This window comes from Mustela erminea, chromosome 1, assembly GCF_009829155.1.
Source record: "Mustela erminea isolate mMusErm1 chromosome 1, mMusErm1.Pri, whole genome shotgun sequence".
Taxonomy (NCBI): Eukaryota; Metazoa; Chordata; class Mammalia; order Carnivora; family Mustelidae; genus Mustela; species Mustela erminea.
In genome coordinates, this window is record NC_045614.1 from 54,602,326 (window position 1) to 54,626,387 (window position 24,062).

The 24,062-nt window shown below is 47.0% G+C and overlaps 1 protein-coding gene across 6 annotated transcripts in view; it reads left to right on the forward strand.

The window, feature by feature from the left end:
• The window catches only part of IFT122 (intraflagellar transport 122), a 71,696-nt gene that overhangs the window by 41,070 nt on the left and 6,564 nt on the right, over nucleotides 1–24,062 (forward strand). For all 6 annotated transcript variants that reach the window (XR_004285289.1, XR_004285400.1, XM_032339849.1 and 3 more), the window contains 9 exons: nucleotides 555–695; nucleotides 4,123–4,176; nucleotides 8,060–8,221; nucleotides 12,348–12,514; nucleotides 14,889–15,060; nucleotides 16,360–16,462; nucleotides 18,400–18,540; nucleotides 19,685–19,779; nucleotides 23,369–23,469. Coding sequence is in view for 4 of the 6 variants with exons in the window: in XM_032339849.1 (XP_032195740.1) it covers nucleotides 555–695; nucleotides 4,123–4,176; nucleotides 8,060–8,221; nucleotides 12,348–12,514; nucleotides 14,889–15,060; nucleotides 16,360–16,462; nucleotides 18,400–18,540; nucleotides 19,685–19,779; nucleotides 23,369–23,469 (1,136 nt within the window). In the remaining 2 variants the exon portion in view is untranslated. The remainder of the gene's footprint in view (nucleotides 1–554; nucleotides 696–4,122; nucleotides 4,177–8,059; nucleotides 8,222–12,347; nucleotides 12,515–14,888; nucleotides 15,061–16,359; nucleotides 16,463–18,399; nucleotides 18,541–19,684; nucleotides 19,780–23,368; nucleotides 23,470–24,062) is intronic.

Consider the following 24,062-nt stretch of genomic DNA (forward strand, 5'->3'; position numbering starts at 1 on the left):
CTTCCTCCAGCAATCGTAGACTGAGGGCCTGCTGGGGGAGGTTAGTACAACCCCACCACTACCCTCAGGTTGTTCCCATACTTGGGGAGAGGGGCTTTAATTAGAGCACAACTGAGATCTGGATAAAAAGCAGAGAAAACTCAGAGTCCTTTCCTTGAGGGGTCAGTGAAGAATTTCCAGAGGAAGTGACATTTTAACAGGGCCTTCAGAGCCCAACAGGTATTTTGCAAAGGGTGAGGAGGAGCAAGGGCACTCTAGACATGGGTGATATCTTGTGGTAAAGCAGACCTGGAGGTGGGGAAAACTGGTGGTAGAGTGAAGGACAGACAGAACGTTTGTGCTGCTGAACGCTATGTTTTGGTTATGAAAGGGGGTTGTGACTGGAAGGCACGTGGTGTGTGTGGCGTGAGAAGAGCACTGATTAATCTTTATGGTGTTTCTCTGTGGGCATTTATAATTGAGTCAGTGACACACATCTGGAGTCAGGCTTTGCGTGAATCTGGTTCTTTCCATTGCTCTGAAAACAATTCTTTCCTTTTGATGAAATCCTGCAGTCTGCTCCGATGTACCAGTACCTGGATAGGAAAATGTTCAAAGAAGCCTACCAGATTGCTTGCTTGGGAGTGACAGACACTGACTGGCGTGAGTTGGCTATGGAAGCTTTAGAAGGATTAGAGTTTGAAACAGCAAAGAAGGTAAGCATCTAGTCAGCCTGAGCTGGAATCTGACCCTTAGAGGGTCCCTTGAGGAGGCAAAAGGGACTCCAGGTGACGTACAAAGAGGCAGACACATAGTGTAGTGAGCTCTGGAGATAGACTGGCCTGGGTTCATATGTCAGCTCAGCTGCCTCCTGAGTCTGGGCCAGCAACTCATTTCTAAGGTTGCTCATTTATAAAATTAGGGTGATGATTGACCCCATCCTTACAAAGTTCTAAGGGTCTAATGTGGTAATGTCTATAAAGCCTGATACAGGAGAAACATCTGATAGTATCTAGCTGTCACCCTTATTAGCTGTCATTAGGTAGAGCACCTAGCTGAAAGCATGGCATATAATAGGGATGCAATAAAGGGAAGCTTTTATTATTGGTATGAGCACTTACTGATATTAGCCATTTATTACACAGTGCTGTTTTTCTTTGTACCCTGCTAGGTATGATCAAAGAGATGGTCGAGTTCTCTGATTCTGACAGCAGTGTCACTCCCCACATACCTTCATGGCTTCAATCATGGTGTCATTTCCTGGCCAGTATATTAAAACTACAGAAAGGCTGACAACATCGGACCCCTTGCCACACATCAGAAAAAGCCCAGCTCTTAGTTGGGTTTTCATCTAGAACCTGAGGTGGAGGAAAGAAATGGCCTTCAACTCTCTTTCCCCTACTTTTCCCTTCTCTCTTTATCTCCCAGAACCAGTTGATCATAGACTCTTTTGCTTATATTACTGAGCATGCAGGGAAGGAATTGCAGGGGTATGTGATGCCCACCCTATGCTAGGTCAAGACTTTAGGCACGAGATAGAAACCAAGGCCAGATACCAGCTCTTCTGTATATGGGCTGGATGACCCCATGCCAGCCACTTCTCTTATAGACTCCATCCTCCCACGTCTGCAGTGGGGATGGTAAAAATGCTAACTGCCCTATCTTCCTGACACAGGGTCATTAAGCTTAACTACCACATTGTAAAAGGGCTTCCAGAACTAGCAATGGTTATACAAATGCTAGCTGTTATTAAAACAAGTAAAATTGCTGTTTTTAAATTATATTCTTATGTCAACTACGCATCAGAAAACTGGTCATAGAGGAAGGCTGTAAGAATTCAGAGATGGGAGGAAGCATTCTAGGGAGGGAGCTTCCCTCTCCTGCCCCCTCCCCCATCAAAATGTCAGGAGGAATGAAGAATAACAAAGTATTTCTTGACTATGTTTTATTTGTTTTCAGCCTGGAATGAAATTTAAAGTCTTCCTTAAGATTGTCATCCCCTCACACCCAAGAACTAAACACCTATCTGAGCTTATTTCAGGCAGCATGGGGTTGAGTACTCAGCAAATGTTTGAATGGATCAAAACAAAACTGGAATAACCCTTCATTTGCTTAACACTAATTCCCAGCATGTATTCCCCAAACACTCCCTGAGAATAGAAATTATTGTATTAAAGCCACAGGATTTTGACCATAGACTAGAGCTTGATTATTTTATCCAAATTCCAAATCTCCAGCCTTTCTTTTTCTGCTTTGCCAAGTCACTCAGGCACACGGGAGGTAGAGTGGTTCCAACAATAAACTGGTGTTCCCACTAGATGGCAGGGGAGCTCTGCTTAGCGCCCAGGATGGCCGTGGTGAGCAGAACTGCAGATGCTTCCCTGTTCCCACACTTCCCTCTGCTGAGGTTATTCATGGGCCTCGTGACTCTGACCACGCTGACCAGGGCACCCCTGACTCTGCAGAACGTGTGAGGGTCGAAGGAACTCAGAAACAGATTTCTCAAAGTGTCAAATCCTAGAATCCTAGCAGAGCAGAACTAGAAAGAACTTGGAGAAGGCATAGCTAGTTTGCCCCTTTCCATAAGGCAGCATCGGGAGCCTAGAGACAGGGAAGAAATAGGTTCAGGGGCCCTCAGCTGGAAAATCTCAGAGCTAGGAATGACACCTGGAACGCTCCTTTCCTCTTTCCCCCTTTGCCAGATATTCCAGGTTTCCCCTTTCCTTTTGCTTTAAGGAAGCCCAGATCTAGAAGATAGCTTTTAAGATCTCCATCAGGGAACACAAGTACTCTTGGCCTTCCTTTGCTCATGTGATGCCTACCTTACCCTTTCAAAAATCCCTCTTCAGGAATACCCATTTGCCGGTTCCTACTCTGTGATGCTCTTCTTAATCTGGCCTCTGCCACTACCTGTGCTCAGAGAGTGAATTGGTGTTCTTGGGGTATCTAGTTCATACTCTTAGCTCACGGAGATTCAATGATCTATTTAATCTATCTGCCTCCCCTTTGAGAACATGGACAGGTCATGTTCTTGAATGGGGCAGGGGACAGGTCATATTCACCTCTGGATCCCAGTCCCTGACAGGATGGCTGCTCTGCAGCATGAACCATTGGGTTCATCTGTGAATTGGGTCATCTGTGAAGTAGCTGGAGGCCAGACGACCTGCTCATTTCCTCAAGTCTTTTGGGGATGGGGGATGTCATGCAGCAAAGTAGAGGCTGCAAGTGGCCAGGGTGGTCCTTCAACATTTCATTTTCAGGGACTCCTAGACCTGCTGCTTCCTCTAGGTGTGTGTCAGCCCATTTAAAATAGGACACTAAAGCAGCACACCTGGGTAGAAACATTGACAGCAAAGCCACGTGAAGATCAGCCTGACATTGTGGGTTATATTCCTCTAAACCCCTTGCAGACTTAGAAAGCACCAAAGGAGACTTAACTAACACCAATCTTCCTAAGAAAGGCTGCCTAGAAACTTCTAGCAGCCCATGGGTTAAAGTCTTTAGCTTTACTCTGAGTCCAAGGCAAGAGCCACACTTTTAAGATTTACGTAAGAGTTTGCCTTCCAGGGACGTGGAGTGATTTATTCCCTAACCTCCCCCTCCCTTCCAGAAACCATCTTTATTCCTTCTCAGCTTTCCCCTCCTCCTCTTCCTCTGTGCTGGTACTGTGGGCTCTGGGTGCCTTGTATTTATGCACTGTTGGTAAGCATAGCTGTCTCCTGCTTTCCGTCCCAGTCACCAAGATGTATAGCAGTCGCTGCTCAGTCAGTACATCTTCCCCTCTCCCACTCTGATGACACTGCCTCAGAGTATCAGACCGCCCTGTTCTTCTCTTTTGCATAGAGAGTGCTCCAAGCAGGCCACATCACAGACTGCAGTATCATAGTTTTGTTTTACCTAATCCCAAAGTGATTGATGCAACCAGGACCTCTTTGCTATTCTTTGTGTGGACTAATCCCAGGGATAAAGCGTGCCTCACTGGGTGGTATAACCCTCCTGAACACATGGCGATTAATCAATGCTTGCTTCTTTTCCCTCTTTACTGGCTCACTTTCTAAAGCTTGACTTCCCACCCCCAGCCAATCACCCACTTTTGAAGCCCAGAAAGCAGCTGATTTCATTCTTTTATTTCTTCCCCTGTAGGCCTTCACCAGAGTACAAGACCTCCGATATTTAGAGCTCATCAACAGCATTGAGGTAAAAGACAAAATGTTGTTCCTTCTCAAGAAAGCACAGACTCACTATCAGTGGCTTATAGGGAGCTCTTCTAGCAGATGAGAGCCTTGAAGGCACATAACTAGAGCCCACTGGAGTCTGGGCATTTGGGCCATAGCCTTGCTCTGGGGGTACAGAATGCTTTGGGGCAGGGAGATAGCACATAAAATCAAGGAGTGCAGTTTGTCACTTGGTAGTGGGGCCGGCGAGGCAGGTGGGTCCCTAATCTCTCCGAGTTTTGTTTTCTATCTGTGAAATGAGTCGATTTCCCAGGGTTGCTGAGAGGACTAAATCAGCAATTGGTTTTCACACCTGCAGTGGTTTTTAGGTGGTTACCATCCTCTAGGGCTCTAACAATATGCCAGTGTAGGAAGCATTTTCCAAATGCACATGATCTGCTCCCCACCCATGGCAATGGGACCTGGGGAGGGCGCTTGTGGACTGGAGTGGGCTAAAGAGGCTGGTTCTGTGAGTACCATTTGCTGGGTAACTGTAGACAATACTCTTAATTCCTGTGACTGTCTGTAAAAAGGCATACATATTTTTTCTCCTGAACAGATTTATTGTGAGGCTAAGAGAATGTGAGATACATTTGAATTCCCATATGGAATCAGGGAGGAAATCAGCAAATGTCTTGTCCCTATAATTCAGTTCAGAATAATAAACACCTGTCATGGGCCAAGCCTTGTACTGAGTCTCGTGGGCAGAGTTGAATGGAAGAGAGGCCTGCAGGAGCTCACAGACTGCTCAGCTGAGTAATAGTTGCCACTTATTGAGTGCCTGCTCTCTCTGTCCCATGCATGATCAGTGCATACACTGAAGCTAACCCTGAACAACATGGGTTTGAACTGCATAGGTCCACCTATTCGCGGATTGTTTTTGATAAATATAGCAGTACTGTAAATGCATTTTCTCGTGTATATGATTTTCTTTTCTTTTTAAAGATTTTTAAATTTTATTTATTTATTTATTTATTTAAAGATTTATTTATTTATTTATTTGACAGAGAGATCACAAGTAGACAGAGAGGCAGGCAGAGAGAGAGAGAGAGAGAGAGAAGCAGACTCCCTGCTGAGCAGAGAGCCCGACGCGGGACTTGATCCCAGGACCCCGAGATCATGACCTGAGCCGAAGGCAGCGGCTTAACCCACTGAGCCACCCAGGCGCCCCTGAAATTTATTTGACAGAGAGAGAGAGAGAGAGCGCGCACACAAGGAGGGAGAGCAGCAGGCAGAGGAAGAGGGAGAAGCAACCGCCCCTGCCCTGGGCCGCAGAGCAGGGAGCCAGATATGGGGCTCCATCCCAGGACCCTGGGATCATGACCTGAGCCGAAGGCAGTTGCTTAACTGACTGAGCCACCCAGGCATCCTATTTGATTTTCTTAATAATATTTTTTTGGGGCACCTGGCTGGCTCTCAGTAGAGCAGGTTGATGTTGGGGTTGTAAGTTTGAGCCCCACACTGGGAATAGAAATTACTTTAAAATGAAATCTTTAAAAAAATACATATCTTCTTTTCTCTAGCTTACTTTATTGTAAGCATGTGGTATATAATACATGCAACACAAAATCTGTGTTAATCAACTGGTTATGTTATCAGTAAGGCTTCTATTCAACAGCAGGCTATTAGTAGTTAAATTTTGGGGAGCCCAAAGTTATGCCTCGATTTTCAACTGTGTGGGGGTCAGTGCCCCTAAAACTCATGTTGCTCAAGGGTCAGCTGTATTTTAAATCCTCACACCAACTTAATGAAGCACAAATACTGTCTTATTCCTGTTTGATAAATAATGAAATTAAGGCTTAGAAAGGCTATGTCATGTCCCCAAGGGTCCATAGGCAAAAGCTTTGTTGGAACTCAAAGCCACTTCTGTCTAATTCCCAAGCTCAAGCTATCTTTACTCGAGGCCATATTGCTATCTAAGAAGTTGCTTCTGATGCACACCCTCCCCACCTGCCCTCCCCCAGTACTGTCATAGCAAGCATCTGTAACTTCCGTTGCTTACTTAAATGCATGTGTGAAGAGCCGTCTACTAGTAATGCCCAGTACTGCTTACTCTCAGGGGCTGGCATTTGGGAATTCACTGGTCTGGTTTTAGGCGCCTTAACCTGAAGCCATGGAACATGTTCTCTATGTAAAAGTAACTGACCTCTGTGAAGACCACTGCTCACCATTTATCATGTCTTAACTTAGGTCCTGTCTTACTAGTTCTTCTGGTGTGCTATGAGCTAGGTAGTTGGTTAAACTTGTAAGAATTGTCTTTTGAAAAAGAGCAAACTGCTTTCAAGTGATGATCCATTTTGGCTGTGCTGAGGCCTTAGTAACTTCTGGGCATTTGGCATTATTCCAGAGAACCAAGGTTCCTTGCTAGGCTCCTTTGGGGTAGGGGAGATATAACTATACTGATAGCAGGAGGAAGAGAATCTGCCCATATGGCTACATACATATTGAATATATGTAAATCGTTTCTACTGATCATGGTGGTATTCTGTGGCCTACGCCTAAATTCCATGCCTAGTGAAACCTATTTTTTTAATCTCACTGCAAGATTTTGATTCACTCCTTATAATTAGGAGTTAGGTGTTTTTGACTGATTAGTCTAAACTACAGTGGGGGGTGTTACTGCTTTTTTGGGGATTTTTTGGGTTTTTTAAAAATTATTTCTGTCAGTGGGAAAGCATGTTGCCTCCAGCTGTTAAAACGTCACCAGCTTGTCTGGGAGTTTGATTCAATGTCTCATCTTCCTCCACTGTGATACACTTGCTAGAAAACAAGCAAAAGGAAACTGCTGGGGATGAGAGATTGGGTGCTATTGAGTGTTTACAAATACTTGAGCTGTAGACTAATGAATGTTCCCTAACATGAGAGGAAGGAGTATGCCAGTTCCTTCTCTTCATCTTCAGTGTGGCTCATCTGTGTGTGTGCATGCAGGTATGTTGCTGGGGACTGTCACTTGTTTCCAAAGGTGATATTATGTGGTACAAAGAGCATCTAGAGTCAGACAGACTGAATCCAAATGCCAGCTCTGTATGATTCTGACCTGCTTCTCTTCTGAATCTCAGCTTCCTTCAGTGTGACGCTTGGGTGGTACTACTCACACTTGGGTCCTTGTGGGAGGTACATAACCAGCACCTAGTGGATGCTCAGCATGTGACTCACCTTTTCTTTAGAGAAAGGGACATATGAAGCCTCATTATCCTGTTTTGTTAGTCTCCTTCTTGGGAAGAGACCCTAAACTTTTGCTTGTCTGCATTATCATGGGCCACAGCTCAGCTAAAGCAGGCCTGGGGACATGAGAGATCTTGAGAGCTTAGGGGCCACCAACAACTGGGTAATACACACCATGTAAGGGCACCTGGGTGGCTCAGTTGGTTAAGCGCCCAACTTCTGATTTCAGCTCAGGTCATGATCTCATGGACAGTGAGATAGAGCCCTGCATCTGGCTCTGTGATCAGCAGGGAGTCTGCTTGAGATTCTCTTTCTCTCTCCCTCTCCACCCCTCCCCACTTGCATGCATGCACGCTCTTGCTCTCTAAAATAAATAAATCTTACCAAAAAATACACACAATCCTAACTATACAGTTGTTTCCTTGGAAGAATATACAAGAAAGCAGCCCTGAGGAATTTCCATTAAACAAACAAAAGTTTGTATTACTTTTGATCTTCATTCATCTGGGGAAAAAATCTGCTTTTGTTGTCAGGCATTCCCACCAGAAACCTAGGTGAGAGACACAACAGCCCAGGAGCCAAATGGAGATTCCAGCAGAAAGGCCCAGGGGCTTAACTTGAAATAGCAACATCTAACCTTTGTAAAGGCTGCTTCCTGCCATGGCTGCAGAGGCTATTTCCTGTGCTTCTAATTTTTCCAGGAGAGGAAGAAGCGGGGAGAGACCAACAATGACCTGTTTCTGGCAGATGTGTTTTCCTACCAGGGGAAGTTCCATGAAGCCGCCAAACTGTATAAGAGGAGTGGACACGAGAACCTCGCACTCGACATGTACACCGACCTCCGCATGTTTGAGTATGCCAAGGTAATCCAGCCACATCCTGGGCCCAAGCTGCAACATGGAACCCACTAGTGTTCTAACACTGTGCTGCCCAAGATGTTTACCCCAAGAAGTGATATGGATGGAAAATAGCAGCTGCCTTGTTAGAAAGGGTTAGGGCAAACTGGCAAACAAAGGAACCATCAATGGCCACTGGTTCAAGCTGGCCTAAAACTCAGCTGTTAGGCTGACATCAGAGGGACAAGAGAGTATGACAGTTCAGACCTTTGTCAGTGACAGAGCTGGATGGACTCTCTGAAGAGTGAGCCTGAGCCAGCATGATCCTTTCATTAAGTGCTCAGGGTTCAGGGCTTCAGGTCTTTCTCCCACAAATTCTCTCAAACCTTTGTAGAAGCCTTTGAGAATCAGTATTCTCAGGTACAAGTTAGTTCTACCATTGTTATATGGGACAGTATGGTTCACTTCACCCAAGGTTTCCTAAGGGTCAGCTCTCTGATTGGTACTACGCTCTTGACCGTGCTTTGGAGACACCATGACAGAGTCCCTTCCTTCCAGTACTAGCACAGTGTGCTTCATGTCACCCCAGGGGTGCATCTGTATGGGTGGTGGTGGTGATTTCCCTTGCATTTGCAGATCCTCTGTTAAGCTTAGTCCCCAGCAGATCTGGGTACATGACAGGGGTTTGCCTAGAGCAGGCTCCTGATGGTTTGTGGGAGAACAAGTTCCCCTAGAGAGCCCAGCCATCAAGCCATTTGTAGTTCAGCCTAATGAAAGGTGAAAAGAGTCTTGGGTGCACTGAGCAACCAGGCTCTTCCTTCCGCAGAGATGCCTTTGTTAAACTGCCTTTCCTGGTACTGTCAGGATAGGCTTCAGAATGTTATTAAGTGAGTCATCAGCCACAACCAATTAGTGGCTATTAATGGTAATTATCTAGCTCACAAGTTCAAGATGGAAAATCTTCCCCATTTTTTTTCTCCTTTTTTGTTCCCAAAGATGGTTATGCTCTTTTATGTTCCACCTGTGAGATCATGGGGCTGAAGGTTGCATCTCTGTGACAGTGATGTGATAGAGTTTCTGGTCATTAATATCTAAATGAGCTCCTTGGTCCTAGCCTGTCTCTTCACCTTGATGGTTCCTTCACCCCATCCCCCAGATCCGAGTGCTTAAGGTTCCCCCACTTTGTCCTCTTCCACTTTTTTAACCCTTCCCTGACACTCCCACTGTGCGCATGCGCATGCACACACACACACACACACACACACACTATTTAACACTGCATTCATACTGAGAACAGCTAAATCAGTATGTCTTTTCCTGGGGATAACAACATTTAAACTAAGGACAAAACCTACCTAAAGGATTGAATCCCTAGGAGTGGAATTTGGGCATTAGGAATGGCAGGATGTGGTGGTTCTTCAGAACCAGCAGCCTTTCCTGGAGCCTCTGAAACCTTCCAGTAGGCAGCTGTGGTGCTCACCTTTGCATTTGGTGAGCTGGTGTGAGTCCTGGTCCTTCCTGTGGGTCCTTCCTGGCCTCTTCACTTTGTTGAGCTTCCATTTTCTTCTCAGAGGGTGACATAGCTATAGCTCAGCTCATTTCTGAGAATTGCACAAAATAATGTATGAGGAAGCCCTTCGCAAAGGCCAAACTATAGAAAGGCTGGGAAAATGAGAGGAGCTAAGTGTGACCACAGAGTGGCTAGTCTTCAGGCTTCTCCCCAGTGATCCCCACTCCTCTCCCTACACTGAGGCCCCTCCTCACACCTTGGGTGGGCTTTGTGCACCCACAGTCTCCCATCCAGAAATGCAGCCCACTTACACACTCCATCTGGTCTGCCTCTCTATGAAGGTAAATATTCTGGGGGTTGTTTTGGTTTTAGTTTTTGATCGCAATTCCAAGTAGTTTGGTTCTGTTTCAATCCCCCCCAATAGTCTGACTTTGAGGAAATGTGTACATACACATTATGTTGGGGGGCGGGGCGGGGGGGAATACAGTGCTTATTAACATGGCATGTTTTTGTTTACTTGAAAATTGCTTCCCAAGATTCAATCTGGTTTTCAGAAAATTTTTAAATTACATTCCCACGTACAAATAAATTGTATGCTTTCCGGATAAGTGACATGTTTATATGGTGATAAAGGGAATTATAATGCTCTTAACTCTTATGTAGTATGTCCTTATCAAAATCACCAAGCATGAGAATACTGTTTAGTCTCATTCATCACTCAGCACAGCCTCTTTCTGTCCACTCCAGGACATAGTCTTTGCCATGGCCACAGATAACATGTAAATTAGCTTCATGGAACCAAAGAACCCTTGAAAACCCAGTTTGCTAAGCCTCGAAGGAATCATTTAGACTCAGCTTCAATTAGGTCAGAGCTCCCTGAGTTAGGCTATTGGGCTGGAGGTGGTTCCTTCTAGCCTGTGAGCTGTGTGTCTGGCTGGTCTCCTTGTTGATGTCCCAAATTTATGGCTTACTCGCGGCCTCTGACCCTTCTCACTATAGTCACCCCAAGTCCATTGAGCACTCACTGTGAAGGACATTTCTGTTCTCTTATGATGCCTGTTTTCTCTGGCTGCTAGCCTCATTTAACCAACCAGGTTAGCAGAGTTTCCAGCTTTGCACTTGCATAAACAGTATATGTTGTACTAGTTGCGAAAAGAGTAAAGGCTGTGTCTGTAATGGTCTAAACTAGGCATTTTCAGATTGTCAGTGCTTGCTTTCTAAGCTTCTTCCCCTGTGTGAACTCCAGGGAGACCAGAGACCAGCGAGATGGGCCTGTCTTTTATTCAGGGTAAATGATGCCCTTTCCTCCCCTTACAACAGTTGGTTGTCTTAGGCCATCTAATATATTATTTTAGGGGCTACACAATTACCCTGAAAGCAAATGGAAAAAGAGAGAGCTAATTGTTCAAGTGGGTTTTTAGCATACATTGACTGTACTTTCCTGACAAATGAGTGCTAATCATGGGGAAAGGAATGCTTTTTTTATACTTTGTGAGGCTGACACAGTGCACTTTCTGCAGGGTACATTATTCCCAAGACAAACCACTTCTAACTAGTAATGCAGATCTGGGCTCTAAGCACTCTTAATTTTTCCCTTTTGAAAAGCCCCACCTTTAAAAATGTCAGCACCAAAGCTTCCTCAACTATGGCAAACTCCCATGTATTTATTTGGGGTAACTATATCCTGAAAAGAGGTGATTTTCTGAAGCTGTTTCTCACGCATTCAAGGGCTAACCGAGGGATGCCAGCCATGGGATGCCAGTCAGGGAAGCCCCCTGTTACCTCTTCCTTCCCAGGTTCTCTCTGGGCCTCTTCCCCCCATTTCACCACCCCCTGGCATGGCCTCCTGCTGCCCCACCTCTACAGACCCGATATCAGAACAGGATTTGATATCATCCAGTTGGAAGTAACTAATCAAGAACACTTGTGGTCCTTATCTGCTCTAGGCACATAATGGGGCGAGAAGCAAATGGGATGATGCCCTAAGTTCAGGCAACAGAATGTGAATAGAATCAGAAAACAGATGTGAACAGTACTTCTAGTGTGGTGGTAGTTGGGGAGGAGAGGGCACAGAGGGGCTCCCCTAGAACTCTGTACATCATTTTGTCCATTTAGGTTTATGGGACCACATGCTTAGCCTCACTCTGAGGCATGTGGTATCATCCCTATTATCTGAATAAAGATTGTAGGTCTGGATATTCAAAATTAGGCAGCCAGATTGTAGAGTCACTATATGGAAATAGTCACACATGTAGCTGACTGTATGAGAGAGAGAAACAGAGTAACCTGATCATAAAACTTCAACACTGCAGAGTTTGTGTACAGTACTCCAGAGTCCGGAAAGTATTGTTTAGCTGAAGAACAAATGTCTGTTAGTGGGAGGGGCAGGAAACATTCAGGGCTGTAGTCCTTGACACTGTCCCATACTCCCAAGGAGCACCTGTGGAGCAGCCTATGAGCTCTCCTCCCTGACACCTGGGACTGCCCCTCAGTCAACCATACAGCAATGGACTCACTCCTGCATCCTGAATGCCTACTTCAGCCAAACAGAGCCCTTCCTTGCTCCAGCTTTCGGCAGTCTGACGTAATGCTGGCAGCAGGAAGTTCTAATCCGGAGTGTTTTTGTTTGTTGTGCTTCCTCAGGATTTCCTTGGATCTGGAGACCCCAAAGAAACAAAGATGCTAATCACCAAACAGGCTGACTGGGCTAGAAATATCAATGAGCCTAAAGCTGCCGTGGAGATGTACATCTCAGCAGGAGAACACGTCAAGGCCATAGAGATCAGCGGCGACCATGGCTGGGTTGACACGTGGGTTTTCAGTCCCTGCCCCAAGAAGCATTTGGCAGCATGTCTTGTCATGTTAGCTCTTGGTTTTGACTGACAAGGGGGAAAGAAAATGTTTCTCTAAATACATAATCCAAATGTAATAGTAACTAGGTTTTTGGGAGACACAGAGATCAAACAAGGCAGTCACTGCCTTTGAGCAGCTTAGTGAATCCCTGGGGAAAGGGTCAGGGGTTGGGGAAAAATAGGGGGAGGTACCCAGGCATTAGAGCTGCCATTCACTGATCCTTCCATAGGAGCCAGATATTGCAATATCTTACAGACATTTGATTCTCCCCCACACGCTAAGCTGTGGTGTTTCCATGTCCAGCTTCCAAATGAGGAAACCAAGGCTCAAGGACCAGGTGATCACACAGGGCAAAACAGCTGGGAAACCATGGAGCTGAGCTTCAGACTGACTTGGCTGATTCCAGCGCCCCTAATATGTATGATAGTAGGAACTAAAAAAGAAAAAGAATGCTTCTAAAGCACACCAGGGAAGGAGACAAGAATTCTCATGGGAGAAACCGTGGATGTGGTCTTTGCATGAAGACCCTTGAATTTTAAGAAGTAGAGGGTGGTAGGAAGGAGACGGGCATGAGGCCAAAAGGACAGCACAAACCAGGAGTTTCCCCGAAGAGAGGCGGGCATGCAGTGGGGCTGCCCAGAGAGATGATGGATTCAGTTTTGAGACTCTTAGAGCATCAGACCTCCAGGGGGAAGGCCTCCTCCTCCCACAGTCAAGGAAGGTAGACTTCACACTCATGCACATATGCACTGGGTATGTGTGTGTACACATATAGGTGCACACTGCCATAGCCAGCAAAGAACAGGTGAGGGAGCAGCTCCTGAGGGTGGCTCAGTCTGAGCCCTACAGGCTGTTGGTCATTCTGGAAGCCACACTGTGGTCTGTAGTAGTGGTGGCCTAGGCAGGTCCTGGGGAAGGAGAGGGCTGGTTAATAACTAAGTCACTTCCCTGAACCCCACCATGTAGTTGCCATGCATGCCCCTCATATACATGCCATATGTTATGTGACCTACCACCCCATCTTTCTCTTGTACAAGAATGAAGGTTCTTGAAGATACAGATCTTGCCCACCACCACCCGCCCCAATTATTCTTTTCATGAAAGGAGTGGTACAGGAGAGAGCCAGGCAGATTTGTGGCCCTGCTCTCTCCCCTCTGGTTTTTCATGTCACTTTCATTTGCAACTGACATGTATCAGGTTACCCTGGAGATACCTAACTAGTTCAGGAAAGAGATATTTAAGCATGTTCGTCCTTTTCTCAGGTCTAGCTATAAAAGGTGCCTCCTCTCCAGGGACATTTGGTTTGATGGGTGGGGCTGGGGGGGGGTGCTATAAGGGGTTGACGTGCCACCTTTCCCTAAAAATGTGTTCTTTCTCTGCTGAGAAATGTTATTTTTAGATGCCATTATTATTCTAAGTGCAGATTGACAGGCCTCCCTGAGCTTGCCTGTGTCTGAGACAGGGATCTGTTACAGCTGCTTCCCCTTCTTTTTTCACAAAGAGCAAGCTGGGTAGAGCCCCTTTCCCCCAAGAGAGCTGGTTTTACTCTAAAAACCCACCCTGACCAGAGGGAACAAGCATGTTTCATCCACTCCCATCCCATGTCCCTACGAGTAGTGGGAGGGCCAGTTACCACTGGGAAGAAGTGGTGAGCCCCAGTGGTCCCTGTGGCACCACCCCACCTCCCCTGTGGTCAGCATCTTGACCAGCAAGAGAGGCACAGCCAAGATTTCCAAGAGGCCTTTCTTCCAGAGGTCAGAGCAGGCTCCACACATGCCTCTTCCTCTAAAGTCCTGTCAGCTGAAGAATTCTCACGCCTGTACCCATGCTTTCCTATGAGAATTCCTGAAGTGGTGTGGAAAGAGCATTCTGCCACTTCCTGGCCGCAAAATCTTGAGCAGGCACTTCACCTCTACCTCGCCTTTAGCCCTCTCATCTGTAAAATGAGAATAATATTGCCTGTTAGGACAATGAAGATTCAATGAGATCACACATGGGAAAGCTCCTGGTGCTGTGCTTGGTACCAGTAGATGTTTGTTTCTATCCCCAGATACTGCTGGATAGATAGCGACTCTGTGAAAGGCACACACAAAGTGGGGGAGACAGTGTCCTTTATCAGGCAACTACTCTTGGTCACTGAGCAATGTCTCTGGATTATATATTCACTCATTTAATAACCACCAGGGGCCATGGCACATATTGAGCTTTGAGGACATCAACATGAATCGACATGGAGCCTGCCCTCAAGAAGACCCAAAAGCCCACGCTGCTTTCTTCCGTCAGGTTACTGTTATAGGAGTCTATCTCCTCCCCGTGCTTTTACCTCTCCAGGTTAATTGACATTGCCCGTAAACTGGACAAGGCCGAGCGGGAGCCCCTCCTGATGTGTGCTTACTATTTCAAGAAGCTGGATAACCCTGGCTATGCTGCTGAAACCTACTTGAAGATCGGTGACCTGAAGTCCTTGGTTCAGCTGCATGTGGAGACCCAGCGCTGGGATGAGGTGAGGGCAGAGCATGCCTCATGGGGTAGAGGGCCCCACGTGAGCCCTGGACCACAGGGTGCTTTTTGGGCTTTGGATGGAGTGCAGCTGCCCGTGTGAGAGTGAACGTTGGCCTGGCAATTAGGAGATTAACACTTGAATTCTCTGAGCCAGGGTGTTAGAGGCCCATTTATTCATTTGTTCATTCATTCATTCCTTCATTCATTCATAAAATATGCACTGCTGACTTCATGCTGGCCCTGTGATAGACACCAGGGATGTGAGAGTTTTAGCAGGACAGCCCTGTGCCTGCTGTTGGTCTGAGCTGCTTGTGACCAGCACTACAGGCTGATAGATCTCTGACATGGAGACACACTTACGTAACATTCAAAACCTGCTGAGTGCCGTTTGACAGAAAATGTCACCCATACTCTCCAGGTGCAGGCTGCCAGAGCCATTTCAAGGACAGCTATTTCTCTTCCTTCTTCCCTCTAACCTGGACTCATTCCTGAGAGGATCAGGGGCTGCACCCATGGTCCTCACCCCACCCCACCCACCCATCCACTTGCTGAGGTCTAGTTTACAGAGCCACAGCAAGACCTTTTCTGAATAAAGCTGTCTGACTCTTCTCTGCCCTCTGAGTGGCTCCATTTGGTGAGGTGACAAGGTTACTGATGAGAAGAGGTGGGGCCAAGGACAGAGGCAATAATGGCTTCCCAGGATAAATTTATTAGGAGATTTGTGAAGCAGCATAAATTAGAGCATCTTAGAAACACTCAGTCCTTACCATGCATCAGGCAAACTTTCTCCCTGTTGCCACATACTGTCCCCCGTGACTCATTTCCACTTCTCCTGGCCTGACAGGTGGTTCTGGGGCTTAGATAAAGCAGTGACTGGGTCCCATACAGCACCAGGTCCACAGTCATCTTTGACAGCTAATAAGCAGTGATGATGATAATGTCAATTCTGTTTCCTTAGGTGTCATCTGCAATTAAAAGAAATCTGTTTGCAGCGCTACAGGAGCCTACGCAAACCCTCAAAATAAAATGTTTCCGATTCTGGGCTGCTTCTGTGGTCCAGAAACAGACTGTGTTGTTATTGAATCCAGTCGCTTGCATATTGCTGTTAATTGCCTTTTGTTTTCAAAGAGCTGATTTGTTTTTGCGTTTCTGGAGGTGGTGGTAGGGGGAGGCACTCTCCCCCTCTGAGTTGTCAGCCTGGCAAAATATGACACATCCCTAATGGATTCAGCCAAGTGCCATGTTTTCATGGGGCCTGTGGGGGCTGCTTTTTTAAGAATGCATTTGTTCCTTCCTCCAGGCCTTTGCTTTGGGTGAGAAGCATCCCGAATTTAAGGATGACATCTATGTGCCCTACGCTCAGTGGCTAGCAGAGAATGATCGTTTTGAGGAAGCCCAGAAAGGTAGGCCACACATACTGGCACGTTGCAGAAGGAGCAGGAGTTGGTATTGCCAAGACCCACATTTTAGAAAGGCTGCCAAGCCCCTCCCATCACAGGTCTAAAGATGGATGACTTCATCCTGGTGAATGTGATGTGTTTCCTGGTGAAAGACTGGGGAGCAATGGAAAGAACATGAGCTTTGGAGTTGGACACACCTGGGTCCATCACTCACTTGCCTCTGGACCTCAGGCAGGTCCTGTCTCTTCTCTGAGCAAAGCACTGTGCACCTTCAGATGTAGATTCCCACTTAATTCTCACAGTAGCACTATGATGTTGGTACTGTTTTCTAGATGAGAAAGCTGAGGTTGGAGGAAGTAAAGGGATTTGCCTGAAGTCCCACAGCAAGCAAGTGGGAATTTGAGCCAGGCTGGAGTGGGGACAAAATATGAGAAATCCCACAGAGTGTCCGGCATGGTATTACCTGCCACTTTCCTCTACCGCAAACAGTAATTTGGCTCAGATAAAAAAGTGACCTCTGCTCCTTGGCATTTCTACCGGTTAAGTGGACTGCACCCCACATATGGCAATATCTGAGATAGGAGCAAAAGGAAACATAGAGCCTTAACTGGTAATAGCAATTTTAAAATGTGACTGCCTTCTCTGTGTCAGGCACTAGCTGGGCACTTAACTACATAACCCAGAACCTCGCCAGCAGCCCTGCAGAGACACCGAGGCTAACTGTGCACTGCAAAGTCACAAAGCCAGAGAGAATGGCAGAGCCAGGATTGGACCAGGATCTGTCTGCCTAGGAACCTGATTCTTGTGACTAGGTCTTACTGCCTCCTTAGGAAGTCTCCTAATTGAAGCTGGGTGTGTCGTATTCCATAGCATCTCATTTACACTTCTATATGGTAACAGTTGCCACCTCCGGACACATTGCGGAACAAATGTCTCCCTGTTGGAGCTCCTCTGCTAAAAGCCCCCATTGAAAGACAGCATGTTCTCTTCTGCTTTAGCATTTCCAGAGCACCCAGTTGCTGAAGTATGTGCATGTTTGGGCAAAACACATCAACCTATCCATCTGTCTGTGTCTGCCCTTCCAAGAATCCATCGCCATAGTAACTTGGTACTCAGACAAGAGATTGGAGATGAGATTTGGAACAAAGGCCAGACCTTTTCCTTCTATAAAGCAGAGGATTTGGATCATTTGAGTGCTCACATGTGAGCAAGTGTCACAGCTAGACATGCCTCCCTGGCAGCCCCCAACTTCCTGAGGGTCTGGCCACATAGTCAAGATTCAGGAAATTTCTGTTAAACAGATATAAGAATTATTGAGAGGGGGTTTTTTTTTTTTTTTTTTTTTTTTTTTTTTTTTTTTTGCATGTGTTCACAAATGTTTGGTTGCTAGAACCGAGCCATATTTTTCAAGGTTGTCATTAAAAAGCACACAGTTGAAGACTGATGGAGGACTTGAATGGGGCTAGGTTCAGTAACCTTGGGTATGCCACTTTACTTCCACCTTCATAAGTCTGTTGTGACCATCCAACGAGGAATCAGCAATAAAAACACTTTGTAAGCCACCAAACCTGTTCAATTGTCAGGTGCTACTAGTGTCACGCTGGATGTCACAAAACTTTGTCCCGGCCCAGAATGGGGTGAGGGTAAGACCTCACTGGTGCCATCCTCAGATTTTGCCCTGCAATTTGGCCCTGAGGTTTTTCTTTCTGCCGTGCTTTTCCAAAGTCAGTTGCCTTTTCCCAGCCAGAAAGGAATGTGTCTCACTGCACTTTTTTCAGGATGTAGCCTCCGTTATTTATAGCCTTCGGCCTGAGAGGCGCATCCCAGCAACGAAGTGCTGCAGATGCTCCCATTGAGTGTCCTACTTCTACAGCAGCCCCTTGCAAGCCCTGCAGATTTCCATCCCACTCCCCAAACTGTGTGTTTTTGTGCCCCTGCAGCGTTCCACAAGGCCGGGCGGCAGCGGGAAGCGGTCCGGGTGCTAGAGCAGCTCACACACAATGCCGTGGTAGAGAGCAGATTTAATGACGCTGCCTATTATTACTGGATGCTGTCCATGCAGTGCCTTGATATAGCTCAAGGTAAGTAAACATCAGCCAGGCTGCTTGTTTTCCCCAGCCCTGCTCTGGCACCAAGATAAACATCGAAGGAGCTGGGACGTTTTAATTAAAGCCCTAGGCTTGTTTATTGGGTGTATTGTCCGTAACCCTGTCCTGCAGCGGCATAATCTGGTGTGTCATCTTTTTCCAGTTTGCCCATAAGTTTAATGATGGGATGAGGGCCATCCTGGGGTTATGGTTGGGAGGTCCTGCCCTGTGTTGCTAATTCAGAACATCTCTCTCCCCTGCTACCTGGGAGCCTATAACCAGACCCAGGTGAGCACTTTTTAAAAAAATTTAATTAAATGGAAAGATGAGAAAGAGATCACTTTACAGTAACACACTCCAGATTCTCACTCATTCCAGGCAGGAAAATAGTTTCAATGTTGCTTTCTTGAGACTTCCCATCATGCACTGAGGGAGTTCTGGAAGCAGAGGGGACATGGAGATGTTCTTCACTGGACTAAGGCCAGCATGCCGGAGTGGGAAAAACACTAGAATTGGAGGCAGCTAGGTGACTTGTAACGAGTCACAATTTCTTCCTAAACTCTACCTCCCCATATGTGGCATTGGAGGTAATCCTGTCCTACTTTCTTCATAAGGCTGCTGTGAGCCTCACAGAAGCTATGGTTATGATTTGGAAACTGTTAGGTCCGGGTATAAGGTGTCATATTTCTGTTCTGGCCAGTGGTCTGTGCTTTGGATAAGGCCTGGCAGAGAGGGAAGAGGCTGGAGGTGAGATGAGTAAAGCTGACATGTGCTCATCCTCCACGCCAGGCTCCTCTGGTATGTCTGCACACCAGTGATCACCCTTTTTGTGCTGGTGCTCCCCACTGGAATGACCTGATAGGCTGTAGTGTTAGATCTGGGAGAGCCTGCAAGAAATGTACTCAGACTTTTCGTGGCCACATGCTCTGCCCATCTGAGACTTTCCCTGTCCTGGGGAGTCCCAGCTCCTAAGCAGCACCTTTCCCATCACTGCATCTCTTTGTCAGTCTCCCTGGCACAGGTCTTGATACTGGGGGAGAGCTGACACTGGCAGTGTTGCCATTGCCTTTATCTTGTAGACATGGCTTGACCCATCTTCCCCCTCTTGCCACCCTCCCCCCAACACTGCATACCCCAGACCCTGCCCAGAAGGACGTGATGCTTGACAAGTTTCGCCACTTCCAGCACTTGGCTGAGCTGTACCATGGCTACCATGCCATTCAGCGGTACACGGTAAGGTGGTCCGGATATGGGGGCCAGGTGGGGGTGCTGCCTACTGAGCTAAGGGCCCTGGGCACATCTTACAGAGCAGCAGACCTCTGGATGGAAAGTAAACCCACTGGACAGGATGACTTGCCAAGAAATTCAGGTCTCCTCCTTGGAGACAAAGTTTGGGACTTTGATTTTCCTCAGTTACCCTTTGACCTGTTGTAAGCTGTGGGCTTCTGAATTAGTGAGCCAGAGCTAGAATGGGACTTCCTAGGTGCCAGCTTTATGTTTGTAAAATTCAGGCAGACTCCAGGTTAGCCAGACAAAGAGTTATCTCTAAAATGATCAGGGTTGGGGGCGCCTGGGTGGCTCAGTCTGTTAAGTGTCTGCTTTTGGCGTAGGTCATGATATCCAGAGTCAAAGGAACAAGCCTGCATTGGGCTCTCTGCTCAGTGGGGAGCTCGCTTCTCCCTCTCCCTCTGCTCGTCCCCCCGGGCTTGTGCTCTCTCTCACTCTCTCATTCTCTCAAATGAATAAACAAAATCTTACAAAATATAAAAATAAAGTGATCAAGGGTGTATGTTCCATTCTAGGTGGGTGAAGCCCCATCTCTAACCAAAGGCCTGAGGTCTCTTCTTGGCCCTGCCTCTGAATTGCTATGTGACCTTGAGCTATTTACTTTCTCTCTCTGGCTCTCAGTTTCCTTCTCTACCAAAAAGAACGAGCATAGGCTTGATTTCCAGAGACCCAAATAGTTCTTTTTAGTCACTCCCTGAATTTTTTGATTAAGCCATCTTAAATCTCCTGACAATGGGGGATCAGGTGGTAGCTTGTTATCAGCCTCCTCATTTTGTGTATCCTCAATCACTCAACAAATGTTGATTAAGCACCTACAGGGTGAGCTTATCCTGTGCTGATAAGCCAGGAGGATAATACCAATAACGAACCTTTATTGAGGACTTACTGTTTACCAGGAAATGTGCTGAAGGCTTTATTGTATCAGTTTATTTACTCCTTTATTTATTTACTCCCCATTTTACAGATAAGGAAACCGAGGCACTAAAAACAGAGATCCCACAAATATTAAATAAGACCAGGACCAGACCAGATAGGCTGGCTCCGGAGCCTGTCCTCTTAGCCTCTGATCCCCCACACCCTCTAACTTGGAGAAGGCAGACCACTGGCCGCACACTCCAGCTCTGCTGTGTGACCTTGGCGAGTTGTTCACTTGCCTCTGTGCTTCAGCTTCCTTCTCTTCTAGTAGGGGTGATAATAGTACCTACTTGGGGGCGCCTGGGTGGTTCAGTGGATTAAGCCGCTGCCTTCAGCTTGGGTCATGATCTCAGCGTCCTGGGATCAAGTCCCGCATCAGGCTCTCTGCTCAGCAGGAAGCCTGCTTCTCTCTCTCTCTCTCTCTGCCTACTTGTGATCTCTCTCTAATAAATAAATAAAATTTTTTAAAAACTTAAAAAAAAATAGTACCTACTTGGTGGGGTTGTGAGGATTAGATGAGTTAATATTGGAAAAGCACTTGGCACAGATGAGTGTCAGCTGTTCTCCTGCCCTGCGTGGAGGCTTCCAACCAATTTTCCATGGGCAGAACATTTCGAAGTTCTTTGACCATCTCAAGAGCCCTGCGTTCCACACTGGGCACCTCTTTCCCCCACATTTGTGCTGAGTGCTCTGCACATTCTTTGAAATTCTGAGGAAATTCTGGTAAGAAAGACTCCTCTGCTAGGCTCTGCCTCGGTCAGCTATCAGTCCTTCATCTCATCTCTTCCCCATACTACGGTCAGTGGTTTCAAGGGAACTCATCGCCCCTTACAGTCTTTTTAGGGCCTCTCATTTCTATCAGGTGCTCACTGGGAAAGACCCCAAACTCAACTCCAGCTGAAAAGTCAGGGCGCCAGCTCAGTGTCAGTTTGTCTGAACCACTTTGGAGCTGGGCTCTTTGTTTCTTTTCTGTAACAACTGAGCTCTGCTCCAGGACCTTTGTGCAGTTGTGAGCTTGTAGCAGCTTCACACCAGCTGGGGTATCTGGCTGTTCATCCCACCTGAGACTTTATTGGGCCATTCCTTCATTCAACAAATCCCTTCTGTGTGTCAGGCCCTCTGCTGAGACCTTGGGACATAGTGGTGAGCAAGATGTTATCCCTGCCCCTGAAGAACTCATAGTCAGTGAACAAGCAGGTGTAGCCCAGTTGTCTTAAGGGAAAAACTAAGAGAACCAGGAGGACTTCCTAGAGGAAGTGAACCTAAGCCAAGAGGAGGGAGATTAGTAAGAATGGGGCAAGGGAAGAGGAGGAAGAGAAACAGCATTCCTGGCAGAGGTCACAACATGTGCAGAGGCATGGAGGTGGGTGGTACTTTAGCATTTGGCATCGGGGCCCAGCAGAGCAGCTCTGAGGCAGAGCAGACTGCAGAGGGAAGCACCAGACCTTTCGTGAGATAATGGCTTCCTTCCCAGAGGAGAGGCGCTAGTTCTGAGGACCCTTCTGCCACCGGCCAATTCTGTTCTTCCTGGGATGGTTCTTAGCTTCCATACCTACCACGATATAACCAGAGGCAGGCTTCTCCCTGGCTGTCACCCAGAAAAGGATGCAGTCTCAGGTTTTCTTGGGTTCTTGGAACTAACAGAGGCTGTAGAAATTTAAATGAGAGCTAAAGAGAGAACGCTGGGCTCCAAACCCAAGTAGTAGTGTAAAGTAAGTCCTCACAAATTTAGACCAATTAGGGCCTAAGTCCTGCTGGCACGATGAGGAGTACAGCCTAGTAAGACCCTTCAGGAAATGTCAGTTTATTACCATGTAAGTGCTCAAAGGGGAGGGAGAGCTGGCCTGCTTTCATCTTGTCATCTACAGTTGTCTCAGTTTGCATACGATGTGCCAGATCCCTTCAAAATGGTATTCTTAACCTTTTATGGACCCCCTCATGATAGAAAATTCCCTGTGGTCTACTGTGTGGAGCTTCTGGCAGCCTCTAGGTACAGAAGACCTGTTTGTGTGTGTTAGCGCCTGGTTTGTTAGGGCCTGTGCCAGGTGCTGGGGGTGCAGGGATGAGTAATTGAGGAGCTCTGGCACATGTGCACATCTGTTGGGCATTGGGCAGCCAGACTGCGGCTGGAGAGTGGAGAAGAGGCACATGATTTCATGTTCTGAAGAGTTAACAACCTCCGTTTAAAGACATGCTTAGGGTCTGGTCATGTCCTAAATTGCCTAAAAGGTCTTCTCTCTCAGAACTCATTGGAGACAACTTGAAGTGCTCAGAGAAATGGAATCATAACCCACCCCAGAGGCAACACAGCCAAGGAGAGGCATTCTTGGGCTTTGGAATCAGACCTGGGTTTGAATCCTAGCTCGGCTCTTTTCTAGCTGGGTGACTTGGGCAAGTCATCTATCTCTCTGGGCCTGTTTGCTCATCAGTACAGTGAGGATGAAAGTGCACTTTACAGAATTTTGTTAAGACAGCTGTAAAGCACCCAGTACATAATAGATGCTCATTAAGGGAAGCTGCTCTTTTACTGAAATATTTCAGAATTTTTGGTTGCCTTTTAACTTGTCCCAGCAGCTGTTTCATTGAGGAATTCAATCCCCATTTGCTTTTCTCACTGCAGGAGGAGCCCTTCAGTTTCCATCTTCCCGAAACCCTCTTCAACATCTCCAGGTTCCTGCTGCACAGCCTGACCAAAGACACCCCTTTGGGCATCTCTAAAGTGTATCCTTTCACCCCCACCCTCTGTCCCACCTCTCTTGTCTAATGGCCCCTGTGAAGCTCTTTCCAGAGCACTTTACTGGCAGAACCTTCCCTATCTCCAATAACCCTCAGGGAAGAGAGAGAGTTTGTCCTGCTGCTACAGTTTTACTGTAGAAGCAGCTCGCCAGGGAGGCCAGGGGGCCAGTGCCAAGAGAAGATTAGTTTCTGGGGCTCTCTGGGCTTAGCCCAGCTGTGGGTCTCTAACCAGTCCACTGCCCAAGCCCTCCTGGAACCCATAAATAAGGGTATAACAGAAATATAGGAAGCTCTTGGATTCTTGGGCATTTTCCTGGGGGGCAGGTTAGAGGGTGTTTGTTCAGCCGGGGCATGGAGCACCTGCTGTGCCCTAGACATCAGGCCAGGTGGTAGGTGACAAAGCTGTTATCCAGTAGAGGAGTGACAAGTGTCAGGGCTTAGTTCAGTGGGATGTGAGCTGTGTCCACGTGTGGAATGTAGCTAAGGCTGAGGCCATAGTAAGGGAGGGCTGCCTGGAAGAGCCGACATCTATCCCATGAGGCACCAGGGAAGATGGTAGAGTAGATATTCCAAGGGAG